The sequence below is a fragment of the Peromyscus eremicus genome, chromosome 3 (assembly GCF_949786415.1).
Source record: "Peromyscus eremicus chromosome 3, PerEre_H2_v1, whole genome shotgun sequence".
NCBI lineage: Eukaryota > Metazoa > Chordata > Mammalia > Rodentia > Cricetidae > Peromyscus > Peromyscus eremicus.
Window position 1 is genome coordinate 49,822,297 of NC_081418.1, and position 15,604 is coordinate 49,837,900.

Consider the following 15,604-nt stretch of genomic DNA (forward strand, 5'->3'; position numbering starts at 1 on the left):
TACTAGGCAAAATAAAATTTAACAATTAATTTTCTGCCCCAAAAAGGGAAGTGAGAACTAATCACTTACAGTAAGTTGAGTAAACTATTAAATACACATCTGTGTCACAGGCATAGGAAGGAAAACGAAGATGAGGAAATAGCATGTGCACATAGCTGGGTGTGAAGGGCTTTGCCTTTTCAGATTCCTAAAGGGAGAGTGCTATAGGGACTGGGGAACATCTGCTTTTGCTTGCTTGCCTGCCTCCTTTTTTCCTTCCTTTGTTTGTTTGTTTTTTGAGACAAGGTTTCTCTATGTAGTCCTGGCTGTCCTTGAACTCGCTTTGTAGACTAGACTGGCCTCGAGCTTAGAGGTCTGCCTGCCTCTGCCTCCCACGTGCTAGGATTGAAAGTGTGTACCACCACCACCTGGCTATTTTCTGGCTTATATGGTGCTATGTAAAAAGGATTGGATGTTGTTTACTGTTGTGTGGTTTTGTTTTTGTCTTTGGTCAGCATCGAGTTACAGCTACAAGAACTAGGCCCTGTCATTCGTAGTGGTGTCTACTCCCATCTTGAAGCATTTGTGCCATGCAATAAGGAAACACTGGTAAAACGTCTAAAGAAGTTACACCTTAACGTCCAGGTAAGTGGAAGAATAGTATCTATATCTTAGGTTTTGTAACCAGTAAACAAGATGTTTGCTCAGAGTCTTTGCACATTCATCACTTTACAGTTCTGTTACATATGTTTAATAACCACAGGATGTCACTAAAGTTGATTAGGAGCCCCTTCTTCAGGGCTGGCAAGATGGCTCAGCAGGTAAAGGCACTTGTCGAGCAAGCCTGGCAAAATTGTCCTCTGAATTCCACAAATATACCACAGCATGAGCAACTACACACAGCCACGCACACACAATTTAAAAACTATTTGCTTCAACAGTTGATAGGCCTAGATGAAAAGTACTGATTCCTAAGGCATGGATTCTTGCTCTAGAAAGTCAGTGTAGTAGGTACCACGAACAGAATTCTTTATTAAGACACCAATATCTGTTAACAAAGGCTTCTTTTGAGTTGAAAAAATTGTAATTCCTTCTTGATTCAAAGCAGGTTAATGAACAAAAAAATTGCGTTCCCAACTCATATTTTGTCTTTTTGTTGGCAACTTCAGACATCAGCAATCGGAGCCAAAATTCAAATGACAAAAATGGGTAACTGATAAAATAGAACTAGAAGCTGGGTCTGGTGGTGCACGCCTTTAATACCAGAGCTTGGGAGGCAAAGGCAGGCGGATCTCTGAGTTCAAGGCCAGCCTGGTCTACAGGGAGAGTTCCAGGACAGCCAGGGTTACAAAGAGAAACCCTGTCTTGAAATTTAGGGGGGTGGGGGGGGGATCTAAAAAATAGAAGTAGAAATAGTTTTTAGTTGTTTTTTTTTTTGTTTGTTTGTTTTGTTTTGTTTTTGAGACAGGGTCTCACTATGTGGCCTAGAGCTCACTATGTACAGCAGGTTGATGTTAAAACTCAAAGAGATCCACCAGCAATGCAAAGGTAGGCACCACCATTCCTAGCCCAGAAAAACACCATTTTGTGTAGTATAAAACAACTTTTCTTCCTTTTTGAGAAGGTATTCTGTCCTAGACTAGCCCAGATACAGCAGGGTTTATGGATGCTGGGATTGTGGGCCTTTACCACCTTGCCTGTTTGTTTGTGTTTTTAATTTTTATTTTCTGTATGGGTATTCTGCTTGTATGTACATCTGTATACCGTGGATGTCCATGGTACCCACAGAGGCCAGAAGAGCGTGTTGGCTCCCTTGGAACTGAAGCTAAGGGTTAACTGCCATGTGGGTTCTGGAAACAGAATCTGGATAGCCCCGGCTGGCTTGGAACTGGCTATGTAGATCAGACTGGCCTGCCACTGCCTCCTGAATATTGAGATTAAAGGCATGTACACCCATGATTGGCCTCAACTCACCTGGTTTTATGTTTTTCTAGAAATCAAACATGCTTAATGTGTGTGTTAGGCAAACTTTGAACCAACTGAGCTACATCCGTAGCACCAGATTATAGAGTATTTTGGGCCAGCTGTAGTAGTGCACACCTTTAATCCCAGCCCTCGGAAGGTAGAGTGAAGTGTGGTCCTAATTAGTCTTAACATTTAAAAACCCAGAGTCAGCTATTAGGGTGAAAGCTTTAAGATCAGAGAATCAAGCAGCCAGCCACTGGAGACCTCTTACCTCTACAAAATCTCAGACCAAATGGGCATCCTGTCTCTATGAATCCTCAGACTGAATGAGATCCTGTTTCCACCTACTTTATATTCCTGTCTCCACCTCCCAATTATGCTTGGATTAAAGGTGTAGCCCAGGGTGGCCTTGAACTCCTGATTTTTCTGCTTCCTCCCTAGTGCTGGGATTCAAGGTGTGTGCCACCACTGCCTGGCCTCTGTGGTTAACTAGTGGCTAGCTCTACACTCTGATCTCCAGGCAAGTTTTATTTGTCAGAACACAAACAAAATATCACCTGAGGCCAGCCTGGTCTATATAGTGAGCTCCGGATAGCCAGAGCTACATAGTGAGACCCTGCCTTAAAAAAACGACAACAAAAATTATAACAAAATAAAATATTTTCAGAGAAGTTTGATTTTTGAAGTTATTTCCTATCCCATTGGACATGAGAGAAAGGTATCATCTGTCTTGTTCTTGTTGGTCTTTATATAAGCTTTGTCATACCATTCATATCCCTAAACATTGTATTATAAGTTTTACATTGTCTGAGCTTCATAGAAAGAGAAACAAATTGTTTCCTTCTCTAACTAGCTTTCTAGCACTATGTCGTGCCTCAGACGTATGTTGACATAGTAGAAATTGATTTCTACTGATGTTTATAGCTCTCTATTGTATGAGTGTATCTCATTTAGCTTCTCAGTTTCACTGTTGATGAATATTTGAAGTTTTCCAGGGTTATCTACTTAATTCTTCAAGAAATTTTGATACTAAGTGTTAAGATTTTTATTCTAGATACCATTACATGCTTAGTTTATTAATTGGTATTCATGGAATAGGTTAAAATGCTTTCTAGTCATAATTTTCATGTTCTAAATACAATATCAAAAGTTGTAATGACTTGTTGGGGGACTGGGGTATAGCTCAGGTAAAGGCTTGCTTAGTATGCCTGAGTCTCTTGAATTCAATCTACATTATAAAAAGCAAGCAAAATCCTTTTGCTTCAACGAAGAAAGAGTTAAGGTATTTCTGGGCCTATGACAATGATAAAGATTTTAAGCACTTAAGTATATGTTATTTGCAAGATGAAAATGATGTTGGCTGATTCGAGCTGTCAGATATAAAATTCTTACTTTCCTTTCTATGCTGAACCCATATGGAGAAGGGTTTCTCAGTTTCCTCTTTCATTTGGCCTTGAACTTAATTTTTGCTTGCATCATAAATTATAATTGCTAGCAACAACTGGGAGAGCAGGATGCCCACATCCTGTTGATAGTCACCAAAGCAGATTGTGCATTGTAGTATTTCAGAGTAGTGTCCTCTTTGGGTATATTTTTCAACACCAGGAGTTAAACAGTAGTCTGGGCAATGTCTCTCTCATTCTCTGGGTTATTTGTATTACAATTCATTCATAAAGCTTATTGGGCAAAAGTTGGACTCATCCTTCAGAATGTGAAGGAACACTGTTACTGGGGCAGCAGGCAAAAACTGGGATTCTGCTTGGTGTAGCAGGAAACACAGTCATCCTAATTTTTCATCCAGTGTGCCTTTGACAAGTCGGGGCTGTAGAAGACATAAACCATGTTAGATAACATTCAGGTCTGTAATCAGCATGTGGAATGTGATTTCACCTATTGAAGTTCTGCTTATAGAGTAAGTTTTGTTAGGATATTTGAAGAAAAAAAAAAACTCCAACTGTATTTACCCCTCAGGATGATCGTTTAAGAGAACCTCTGCAGAAATTGAAGCTGGCTGTTAGCAACGTCATGCCTGAACAGCTGTTTAAATACCAGGAAGACTGCCAGGCTCGCAGTCAAGCCAAGTGTGCCAAGTATGTACCTCTGCTGTGGGCTGTCTTTAGAATTTGAGAATGACATTTAGTTGATGTTCTTTCATTTTATCTTTTGGTTTCTTCGAGACATGGTTTCTCTGTATAGCCCTGGCTGTCCTGGAACTCACGTTGTAGATCAGGCTGGCCTTGAACTCACAGAGATCTACCTGCCTCTGCCTCTAGAATGCTGGCATTAAAGGTGTGCGCTACCACTCCCCTTCTTCTTCTTCTTCTTCTTCTTCTTCTTCTTCTTCTTCTTCTTCTTCTTCTTCTTCTTTTTCTTCTTCTTTTTAATATATCACCACACTTTTTCTTTCTCTTTTCTTTTTTTTATTAAGAGATAGTCTACTCATTTTACATACCAACCACAGATTCCGCTGTCCTCCCTCCTCCCGCCCACCCCCCAGCCTTACCTCCCAACCCGTCCCCCATTTCCACCTCCTCCAAGGCAAGGTCTCCCATGAGGAGTCAGCAGATCCTGCTACATTCAGTTGAGGCAGGTCCAGGCCCCTCCTCCCCCACTCCCCTTCTTAGTTGATGTTCTTAAGCAGTCCTCATTCTCTACAAACGATGTGTACCATTGAAAGGGTGTAATTGAATGTTTTCTAAGTGATGTGTCACTTCCTGCTCAAACTGCTTTGTTGTCAAAAGCAAAAGGCTTTGTCTGGTTAGTGTATGGAGGTAAACAAAACAAGGGTCAAGGCAGGCATAATGGACACGCCTATAATAGCAATTAGGAGGTTTCAGCAGGGTGATCCAGGTTCTAGGCTAGCCTAGGCTTCATACTGAGACTCTGTCTTAAAAAAAAAAGGCTAAAAGCTAATACTGGTTAGGCATTTCACATGTTGACCAATTTGACTCAGCTGAGGCTGGACACAAAGAGTTTGATCTAAAGGATGAGCGTTTGTACCTATAGTTCAGAGTCCTTATTTATTCATCCACTTTATACTGGTTCCAAATTTACCATATTATGTGGAAATATGGCCCCCTGTTCTGTTTTGAATAAACATTTGGCTGAGCAACTGAAGTATTTAAGGAATCTAGGGTTGTGAATTCAGGGCTAAAACTTTGCTTCATCAAGTATTACTCATTTTTTAGGTTGCAAACAGATGAAGAACGGGAAAAAAATGGATCTGAAGATGACGATGATGAGAAACCAGGGAAACGAGTCATAGGGCCACGAAAGAAATTCCACTGGGATGACACCATTAGGTGAGCTTAGTTAGTCTTCATTTGTAGGCAAAGATGAGAGAAGAATCTAGGAACCCACTAGACTAGATCAGAAGCAACCAAAGATATGTGTCTTAAGAAAACATACTCAGGAATAGTAATCTGGTGTAATCGCCTCAGGGTGCTGGTGCTTTGGGCTTCGTATAACACATATTATCAGCTGTTCTAAGAGTGGAGTGAAGTCATTCTGGTTGCATCAGGACCAGCATGTGATATACCTGTGTGAACTGTCTACTTACTGTATCCCAGGGAGACAGCTATCCCATTCGATCTTGCTCACTTAAAGAAAGGTACCAAAGGCCATTCATTGTTTCATGGTGGGGGTTGATTGTAGTGCATTGAATGATCAGTGTTAGAACTTACTTCTCTTATTGTCTGAGTACTTCACTTAACATTCTTTATTGCCACCATATTTACATGCTTCAAAAATACCCATTTCGAATCGTATTTTCCTTAGTTTTATATTTCACATTTCTGTAACAATATATGTTTTTAATTTGTTTAGAACTTTGTTATGTAACCTTGTTGAGATCAAATTGGGATGCTATGAATTAGAGCCAAATAAAAGCCAGTCTGCTGAGGATTATCTTAAATCCTTCATGGAGACAGAAGTGAAGCCACTGTGGCCTAAGGGCTGGATGCAGGCAAGGTAAGAAATGTGCCTTCCCGGGTTTTGTTGTAGTTTCTTAGTTTGCTGTTATTAAAGATATATTTGCACACAAACACACATCACATTGATTTTGCTAAGAACTTGCATGTTTGGGGAGTGTTACATGGGAGAGGCTGGAAGGAGGAAATGATGAATTCAAAGTATTTAAAGTGGGAACTGACATGTTCAACATTCTACTAATATATCAAGAGACCCTATCTCAAAACAAAACAAAAGCCAACTAGTGTGTGTGTGTGTGTGTGTGTGTGTGTGTGTGTGTGTGTGTAGTATTTCAGATCATCAGCACTTAACAAAACATGTCTTGTGGATCTAGAAATAAGATAGGTATATTCTTTTGTTTTGTTTTTAATTCAAACCATTTTTCCTTATTTTGCTTCTGAGTCTAGTAATAAGGAAAAAGAATGGGAGATGATGGTTGTAAACTTGAGGGTTTTTAACAGATAGAAAGGAACCGCATGCTGGATTTAGAGCAGAGATGGATATGGTAGCACACGTTTGTACCCTAGCACAGATGAGAATATAGAGGGCTGCAGGTTCGAGAATTCCGCATCAGCTTGGGCTATCTTGTGAAGTCCATCTTTTTATATTTATTTATTATGTATACAGTATTCTGCCTGCATGTATGTCTACAAGCCAGAAGAGGGCACCAGATCTCATTACAGATGGTTGAGAGCCACCATGTGGTTGCTGAGGATTAAACACAGGACCTCTGGAAGAGCAACCAGTGCTCTTAACCTCTGATCCATCTCTCCAGCCCCATGAAATCCATCTTAAACAAAATTGCCGGTCATGGTAGTGCATGCCTCTCATTTCAGCGCATGGGAAGCAGAGGCAAGCAGATCTCTGTGAGTTCAAAGCCAGCCAGGGTTACCTAGACCAGTTCATACTGGCCTTGAACTCACAGAGATCTGCTTGCCTCTGCTTCCTGAGTACTGGGATTAAAGTCATGTGTCACCATGCCTGGCTGGAGGATTTTAAGAGAATAAAAACAAACTTGGCTATCAATCTGTCATCCTTAAAGTAACAGAAACAACCTTTTCTGTTGATTTGTTAAAACTTCTAAATACATAGAAACGATATAAAGCTTTTCATGAAATACATTATTGAATAACGTTGTTACTGCTTTTGCTTAGTGAATAAGCAAAAACCAAATGGTTAATGATTTTGAGTTCAAGGTCAGCCTGAGTTACAGTACTAAGTTTGAAGCTAGTTTGAGTTACACAGCAGGATCTTGTGTGCAAAACAAAAATAAAAAGTAAAGCAATTGCCATGTTATCTGCTCTAAAAAATAATTTTGTCTTTCTGATTTTTCTAGAATGCTTTTTAAGGAAAGCCGGAGTGTACATAATCATCTTACTTCTGCTCCGTGAGTAAATACTGACTCTAGATTTCTCCATGTGTTTTTTATTCATGTTATAGCTTTTGGGTTTTTGTTTGTTTGTTTTTGTTTGTTTGTTTGTTTTTTCCGAGACAGGGTTTCTCTATGTAGCCCTGGCTGTCCTGGGACTCTGTAGACTAGGCTGGCCTGGAATTCAAAGATCCACCTGGTTCTGCCTCCCAAGTGCTGGGATTAAAGTTTTCACCACCACTGCCCGGCTCATGTTATGGCTTTAAGAAACAAAACCATTACTTACTAAAATACTCATTGACGTAGGTAAGACTTAAGTATACTGTTAGGTCATCTCTGTGTTGCCCCCTTTTTCTGTTTTGTTTGTTTTGACTGCTGACTTTGGAAGCAGTCCCAAGATATTCTCCAAACCTTCTAGTCTAGATTGGGATTCTGCTGTAGGGAGCCACCAGCACGGAGCTCAGGCTTGCTCCCCTTGTTCTTACTGTAACTGCATTGATGAGCTGAGCTTACAGGATACTTCTATGTACACCCCTCCCCTGCTTGCAAGCGTCTAGTGTTCTTCTGTGCACAGCTGGCTCTAGAAAATATAAAGCAGATTTCTAGATCTGTGAGATGGGTCCATGGATAAAAGCACTTGCCATAAAAATCTGAATTGGAGCCCTAGAACCCATGGTAAAAGGAGAAAACCAACTTCTGAAAGTTGGGTCCTGACCTCTATCTATGCCCCCTGTACACATATACAGTCAGTCACTCCCAAATAAATCAATTTTAAAAAAAGTTTATACCAGAAATTAAACACAGGTCCAGCATATGCTAGGCAAGCACTCTCCTGAGTTACTTACCCAGCCCAGTGAAACTTTCATTGAAGAATGAACCTTTATTCTCCTAATCACAGAAAGATGCCAGTGGTTGCTTTTAGGGGTTCATACTGGAATGATACTGGAATGCAGCTCAGTTGGTAGAGTCCTTGCCTACCATGCATTAAGGCCCTTGGTTCCATCTCCAGCATTTAAAAAAAGTTATTGAAATATATAAAGTTAGTGAGTTATAGATAATTGGCTAAAGCACTTCAATATACTTGTAATTCTGCTAAGAGATCAGATTATCATTTTGGGGATGATATTATAAAATTCTTCCTCTTCTTTATATATACAGTTAGAAGAAATGGATATTTTTAGTTTTAGAAAGGACATTTTGTTAATGTATCAAAAGAGATCTGTCGTTGTTTCAGTTATTATTCTTCGTTTTCTCTTTTAAGACAGAATCTTGCTTTGTTGCCCAGTTTGGTCTTAAACTCCTGGCCTCCAAGTGATCCTGCCTCTACTTCTAAAGTAGGACGGATCTTGAGTGCATGCCACTATGCCTGGCTCCCCTCAATGCTGGGCGTTGAACCTAGGCTTTTATACGTGCCAGACGAGCACTCTGCCATTGAGCTACATCCTACTCCTCTGCTCAGCTCTTAAAAAGAGTTCCATTGTTACTGCTACCTTTGTGTTTTGTTTTAATAGTAGTAGTTTGGTTTGTTTTTTTTTTAATCAGAAAATAGCATAGGTAAATATGGCTGTTCTAATGATCTAATGGCTTCCTCCAGAAAAGGCGTGGAGAATACTGTTGCCTTCTTGAAACTGCACATTGACAGGTGTTTCATGCTGCTTCCTAAATGTTCAAAGTTTTTTGTTTTTTGTAGCCCTGGCTGGCCTAGAACTCATTTTGTAGACCAGGGTGACCTGAAACTCAAGAAGGTTCCTTCTTGCCTTTTAATTCATTAGTTAATTTGTTATCATTCTAACAATTTTTGATTTTTGCAATTAAGAATAATTTTTGATAAAACCTTAAAATTTTTTCTTAAGCAAAATGTCATTAATAACCCATTGCCCTGATTTGAGTATGACATACCTTGAAGCTATTGCCCTACAAATAATTGAGTTCTTATCAATCCATTGAAGTAAGTCTCCTTAGGCTAACCTGTTTGAAGTCATTTTATGTTTTATGTGTTTATATATGTTTTTTTTTTCCTATCTATATTTCTTATTTTAGTAATTCTTTGGCCTGCTAGTCACTCTGATTAGAAAATGATGGCTGACTATCCCCGTGCATAGTCTGCTTTAATTCATAACATAACTGCTTCTGAAGTGACCTTCATTTTCATCTTTTCTCTTAGGGCAAAGAAAAAGGTGATTCCTACATCAAAACCCAAAGTCAAGGTAAGAGTCCCGCAAATCTGGAGTTGGTCCTAGTTGCTGAGCGTTGGGATAGATTCTTAAGAAAAGAGGACATACGATGTTTAGCAAAGATTAGTAGGTGCTATGCTAAGTTGCTTGTTTTCAACATCATAAAAGCCCATTTGAGAAGTAGATTGTTGTGGAGCTGTGAGGATTTGCATTCATTAGTTCTACACAGAAATATTGGATAAAATGTAGCAAATGTTCTTTAAAAACATAATTGCCCACTGGGCATGGTTGCATATGATTTTAATCCTAGCACTCAGGAGGCAGAGGCAGGCAGACCTCTGAGTTTGAGGCCAGACTGGTCGAGTTTCAGCACATCCAGGGCTATATAGATAAACTCTGTCCTAAAAAACATAGCTAAAATTATTAATACAAAAGAGAAATTCCAGAGTCAAAGAGGACCTACCACATTGATGGTCTGTTGCTGAGGCCTTCATTGCCCTTGGAGGAACTACCCATCACATTATGGTTTCTTTTCACTGTCTTCTCAGAATATATCAGGTAGGGTTTTCTGGGGTTAGTATGTCAGAAATAGAAAAGAAGCCTGGGTAAAGCAGGGCCCTGAAAGAATGATGTGTTTAGTTAATGACGTGGAGGGGAAGCATCTACCTACCAGCAGAGAAAATTTTCTCTCTTGGCCAAGGGTTCTAGATTGGAGAAAGACAATCCTGCCTGAAAATGTCCCCTTTGTTAGGAGTTTAATTTGCATTACTTGCACAAGGTGGCAGAGTAATTACTGATTCAGCAGTGACCCAGGGCGGTAGGCAAAAGCAGATTCTGTGCCATGTAATGTTCCACATCCTAGGCTTACCTATTTATAGCACAAGTCAAACATACAAGCTGTAGGTAGATCTCAGACAAAGCATATACTCAGCATGCCAGAGGACCTGGGCATAATCCCAGCACCACAAAAAGCCCCAAATAACAACAGACAAAAAGAGCAACAAAACCCATGGGCTTACTGTTTGCTGTCTGAAATATAGTCTAAGTAAGTGTATTTATTAGTACAGGTTAGAGTCAGTGGACATCACAAACAGTTAAATCCACCACAAATAGGTGGTAGATTTGTTAGTTTAGAACATAAAGTACCTAGGCATTCATAGTGGTACGTTCATGGTGTTACATATCTGTAATCCCAGCACTCTGGAGGCAGAGGCAGAAGAATTGCAGCAAGTTTGAGACCAGTCTCAAACATAGCTCCAGGCTACTCAGGGATACATAGAACCTATCTCAGCCTGTTCCTACCCCCAAGAAAAAGAAACATAAGATAATCTTAACAGTGCTTAGGAGAAGCTGGATTGTGAGCCTTCCTCCATTCCTTCTATTCTTTAGCCAAGAACAAGTCTTCCTTCACTGCTAAAATTAAAATTTGAGGTGGAAAATGTTATAAAAATATCCCTAAAAGGCAGATATAGTTTGGTTATGAATATAGCTCATTTGATAAATGCTTGCCTAGTATACTTGAAACCCTCACATCACATAAAGCAGTCATTGTAGTGCAAGACTATAATCCCAGCACTCAAGAGATAGAGGCAGGAGGATCAGGAGTTCAAGCAAAGATTGAAATATCAGCATGATCCTTTGCTTGATAAGGAGTTGGAGGTTAACCTGGGATATAGGAGACTCTGCCTCCCCAAAAATATAATTAAAATAGAAACTTTGTGCTGGTGATACCTTTACTATTTCTGCCCCCACGTCAGTCCTATATTCTTTCTAATGATGGAGTTTTGGTAATAGTGTACTTGGATTGTCAACATGTGCAAGCATACATGCCATGTGTTACCCTCTCCTTTTAGCCGACAGTGTGACCCTAACAGGATCATACCCATGCTTCTATAGGTAGTGAGGTTTTCAAGATTGAGTTCTTAGAATAAAAGTTTGGGACAAGTGCTATAGAAGTTAGAGTGTAACAGCATTCTTAACAGCTTACTTACTGTAACACCGTAGGAGGTGATGGTAAAGACCTTTCCTGTTCGTTCTTTCCCCACTATGCTGAAGGTAAGTGATGTGGCTGTATACATCAGTATATAAGACTCTGGGTTTGGGACCTTTTCTTTCTAAGGAACTAATAGAGCCTTCTGAAATGATGTATGGATCTGTGTAGTAGTTTTATCTTTATCTTAAACATGAAGTTATTAGTCTAGTACTTTTATTACTCCCAACAAATAAATGGTTGCTCTTTAACTTGCTAATGTTTTTCTTTTACTCTTTGAATATTTTAAACTATAATTCTCTTAACTCTTGCTTGAATTTTAAGAAAGTTAATTTAACAGACAATATTCACCTAGATGATTAGCACTTTAATTACTAATATTTTTAATTTTCTTAGGACAGAACTTTACTCAGTAGGAGACACTAAACACTTATTTGATAAATTACAAATAATGTCCATGATAATGAGTAGAAGTATAATTTAAGTATGATTGAATAATTTACTAGTTTCCCGGTGTACTGGTGGTAGGTAGCTATAGAAATACAAGGAAGCTAGGAACAAGAATCAGCCTCCCTGCAGACCTTATTAGACAAGAGGTGTAGTCTTGATAGAGAGGTGAAGTCCCTTCCAAGGAGAATAAAAGCTCTGAGAAACTGGGATTGAAGTCGGTTCTGAATATTTGGTGAAAGTGGAGTTCACGAGTGATGTCTCCCTCAGTCAGTGCCCTTCAGCCCCATTTTCAGGTCCTGGTAAAATGACTTGAAAGGACATGGTAACGTAGTGTGTCACACAGTTATGGGGAGAGCTGATTAGAGCACTGTCTCTCAACATTATTTTGGTTTTGGCAGTCTTCTCAAAGTTTCTAGCTTTTAAAAAAGGAGGTCCAGTACAGTGGCACATGCCTTTAATCCCAGCACTCAGGAGGCAGAGGCAGGTGGATCTTTGTGAGTTCAAGTCCAGCCTGGTCTACATAGGGAGTTCCAGGACATACAGGGCTATAAATAGACCTGTGTCAAAATAAACAAAATAGCCAAAAAAATAATTTTAGTCATCATAAGAATGTCTTAATCTTGTAAAAACTAAGTTTAAAATTTGTAATTAACTCTCTGTATTTTTTCCAATATAATGCTACTTATGCTAGGAATGTAGCCCAAAAAAAGACGCCAAGGCTCCTGTATCTTTGGTGGCTTCAGTTGGTGGTCCTTCCACGAGCTCCAGCACAGCCATCATTGCCTCAACCAGCTCTAGCTCAGCACCAGCCCAAGAAACCATCTGCCTCGATGACTCCCTGGATGAAGACCTTTCTTTCCACTCATCTTCACTGGATCTTGTATCTGAAGCTTTAGCTGTCATCAACAATGGGAACAAGGGCCCCTCAGTTGGCTCAAGGCTAAACGTGCCAACTACAAAGCCTCGTCCAGGACTGAGAGAAGAAAAACTAGCAAGTATCATGAGTAAGTTACCACTGGCTGCTCCCAAAAAACTAGATTCTACTCAGACTGCACACTCGTCAAGTCTTATTGCTGGTCACACCGTGCCAGTACCAAAGAAACCCCAGGATTTAGCTCATACTGGCATTTCTTCAGGCCTTATTGCTGGTTCTTCAATTCAGAACCCGAAAGTTTCCTTAGAACCTTTGCCAGCCAGGCTACTCCAGCAAGGATTGCAAAGGTCAAGCCAGATACATGCTTCTTCCTCTTCACAGACTCATGTCTCCTCCTCCTCCCAAGCCCAAGTTGCTGCCTCCTCTCAGGCTCTGGGAACATCAGAGGCCCAAGATGCTTCTCCGTTAACACAAGCAACAAAGGTGCACCAGCACTCAACTGTCCAACAGAACTATGTGTCTCCATTACAAGCCACCATTAGTAAATCACAGACCAACCCAGTCGTGAAATTAAGTAATAACCCCCAACTTTCCTGTTCGTCGCAACTACTCAAGACTTCAGATAAGCCACTGATGTATCGCCTCCCTTTGTCTACCCCATCACCTGGAAATGGTTCTCAGGGGCCCCACCCCCTGGTTTCTAGGACAGCACCGAGCACCACTACCTCCAGTAACTATTTAGCCAAGGCTATGGTGTCACAAATCTCCACGCAGGGTTTCAAATCTCCCTTCTCAATGGCTGCATCTCCCAAACTTGCCGCATCTCCCAAACCTGCCACATCTCCCAAACCTTTGCCCTCACCTAAGCCTTCTGCCTCACCCAAGCCCTCTCTGTCAGCTAAGCCTTCAATATCAACTAAACTTATTTCTAAATCCAACCCAACTCCCAAGCCTGCTGTATGCCCAACTTCTTCCAGTCCAAACACACTAGTAGCTCAGAGTAGCCACTCCACTAGTAACAACCCTGTCCATAAACAGCCCAGTGGAATGAACATCAGCAGACAGTCTCCCACTCTGAATTTGTTGCCCTCAAATCGCACTTCTGGCCTTCCATCTACAAAAACTCTTCAGGCCCCTTCTAAACTAACAAACTCATCATCCACTGGAACTGTTGGGAAGAACAGCTTGAGTGGAATTCCAATGAATGTACCTGTCAGCAGAGGTAGCAACCTTAACTCAAGTGGAGCTAATAGGACTAGTCTATCTGGGGGAACAGGAAGTGGAACACAGGGTGCTACTAAACCGTTGTCTACTCCACATAGACCAGCCTCTGCCTCAGGGTCTTCAGTGGTAACAGCCAGCGTGCAGGTATGTATGTACTATGCATTCATGTGATAAATGTAAGATTGAGCAAGCTTTTCTGAGTCACCTTGGTGACTTTTCATGTGACATATACAACATACAGAATGTGTATATACTAGGCTGATAACAGCTATGACCATGAAATGTTCTCAATGTTGATATCATAGTGCTGGGTGAGAATTTCATTGGAATGTGTGTTTTTTATTTTTTCAACCAAGTATCATATTAGGCTGTATGTATGGTGCCATATACCTATAATCCTAGCACATGGAAGGGTGAAACTGGAAGAACTCAAGTTGAAGGCCAGCCTGGGTTATATACAGGGAATTATAAGCTAGACTGGGCTGCATAACAGAGTCTTACTAAAAATAAAAAAGTAAAACATTAGAAGGTAGGATGGGGTATTAGCTCAGTGACAGTCTCCCTAGGATGTGTGAAACCCCAGGTTCAATCTCCAATATCAGGAAAAGATTCACATTTACCTTAACATTTGATTTGAAAAACAAAACTTGAATGTATATTTCAAACTTTATCTCTTAGCCAGACATTCTGGTGCACTCCTACAATCCCAGCTCTTGAGAGGTGGAGGCCTGATGATCAGAAGTTCAGAGTTATCCTTGGTTACACAAGTTCAAGGCCAGTATAGGCTGTATGACACCCTGTTGAGGGAAGAAACTCTCCACAGACTCTATCTTATTCAAAACAAGGACAAAGTATTAGTGTAGAAATTGAACACATATTCAGTTGTCTCCCTACCTTTTCTTCTGGCCTTATAAATGTTTGTGGGGCATGATGTGCATGTTGGGTGCAGTGCTTAAGAAGGCCAGAGGGCAACTGATTCCCTGGAGCTGGAGTTACAGGCAGGTTGTCAGCCCCTGACTTGGATGTATGAACCAACCTCTGGTCCTAGGAAAGAGCAGCAAGTGTTCTTAACCATTGAGCCAGCTGTTTTGTTTATTTAATCATATTTATACATTTGTATTTTCTTTAAGCATTTATCTGCTCCAAATTAACTTTTTAGTTATTTGTGTATAATTCTGTCCACTTAATGTTGGAATACCTATACACCACACTTTCCCAGTTTGTCAATTTTTAGTTTAAACTTGCCTCTCAATTGGCAAGGACTCTTTGCTGGAAGGGACATAGACGGTTATTTACTTTACAGTTGCTTTTGCACACTTAATCACTGCTTCCTATGTTGTAACACTTACATGAGCGTAGACTTCCTGGCTCACTAACTTAGTATTTCGGGTTATAGAAAAGTCTGAGGCTCTGCTAGTTATTTTATTCTCCTTTATAAGTAATGTGTTTTGTCTGCTGAAATGGTTAGAAAATTTACCTCTAAACCCCAGTATTCTTAGACTAGAGCTCTGTTTATCTTGTTATCATTAATTTTTATTTAGAACATAATGAGCCTCAGACCTGGCTATTTTTTCAGCTCAAGAATATTTTATTCTTGGTCAGTGAGATGG

At 40.2% G+C, this 15,604-nt stretch overlaps 1 protein-coding gene across 2 annotated transcripts in view; it reads left to right on the forward strand.

The window, feature by feature from the left end:
* Ubn2 (ubinuclein 2) overlaps nucleotides 1–15,604 on the forward strand; it is a 68,199-nt gene that overhangs the window by 42,106 nt on the left and 10,489 nt on the right. Inside the window, exons 8-15 of one of the 2 annotated variants that reach the window (XM_059257582.1) lie at nucleotides 495–624; nucleotides 3,916–4,034; nucleotides 5,133–5,246; nucleotides 5,770–5,913; nucleotides 7,250–7,300; nucleotides 9,447–9,489; nucleotides 11,461–11,511; nucleotides 12,588–14,138. In XM_059257582.1, the coding sequence (XP_059113565.1) occupies nucleotides 495–624; nucleotides 3,916–4,034; nucleotides 5,133–5,246; nucleotides 5,770–5,913; nucleotides 7,250–7,300; nucleotides 9,447–9,489; nucleotides 11,461–11,511; nucleotides 12,588–14,138 (2,203 nt within the window). The remainder of the gene's footprint in view (nucleotides 1–494; nucleotides 625–3,915; nucleotides 4,035–5,132; nucleotides 5,247–5,769; nucleotides 5,914–7,249; nucleotides 7,301–9,446; nucleotides 9,490–11,460; nucleotides 11,512–12,587; nucleotides 14,139–15,604) is intronic. The other variant, XM_059257583.1, reaches the window with a different exon arrangement.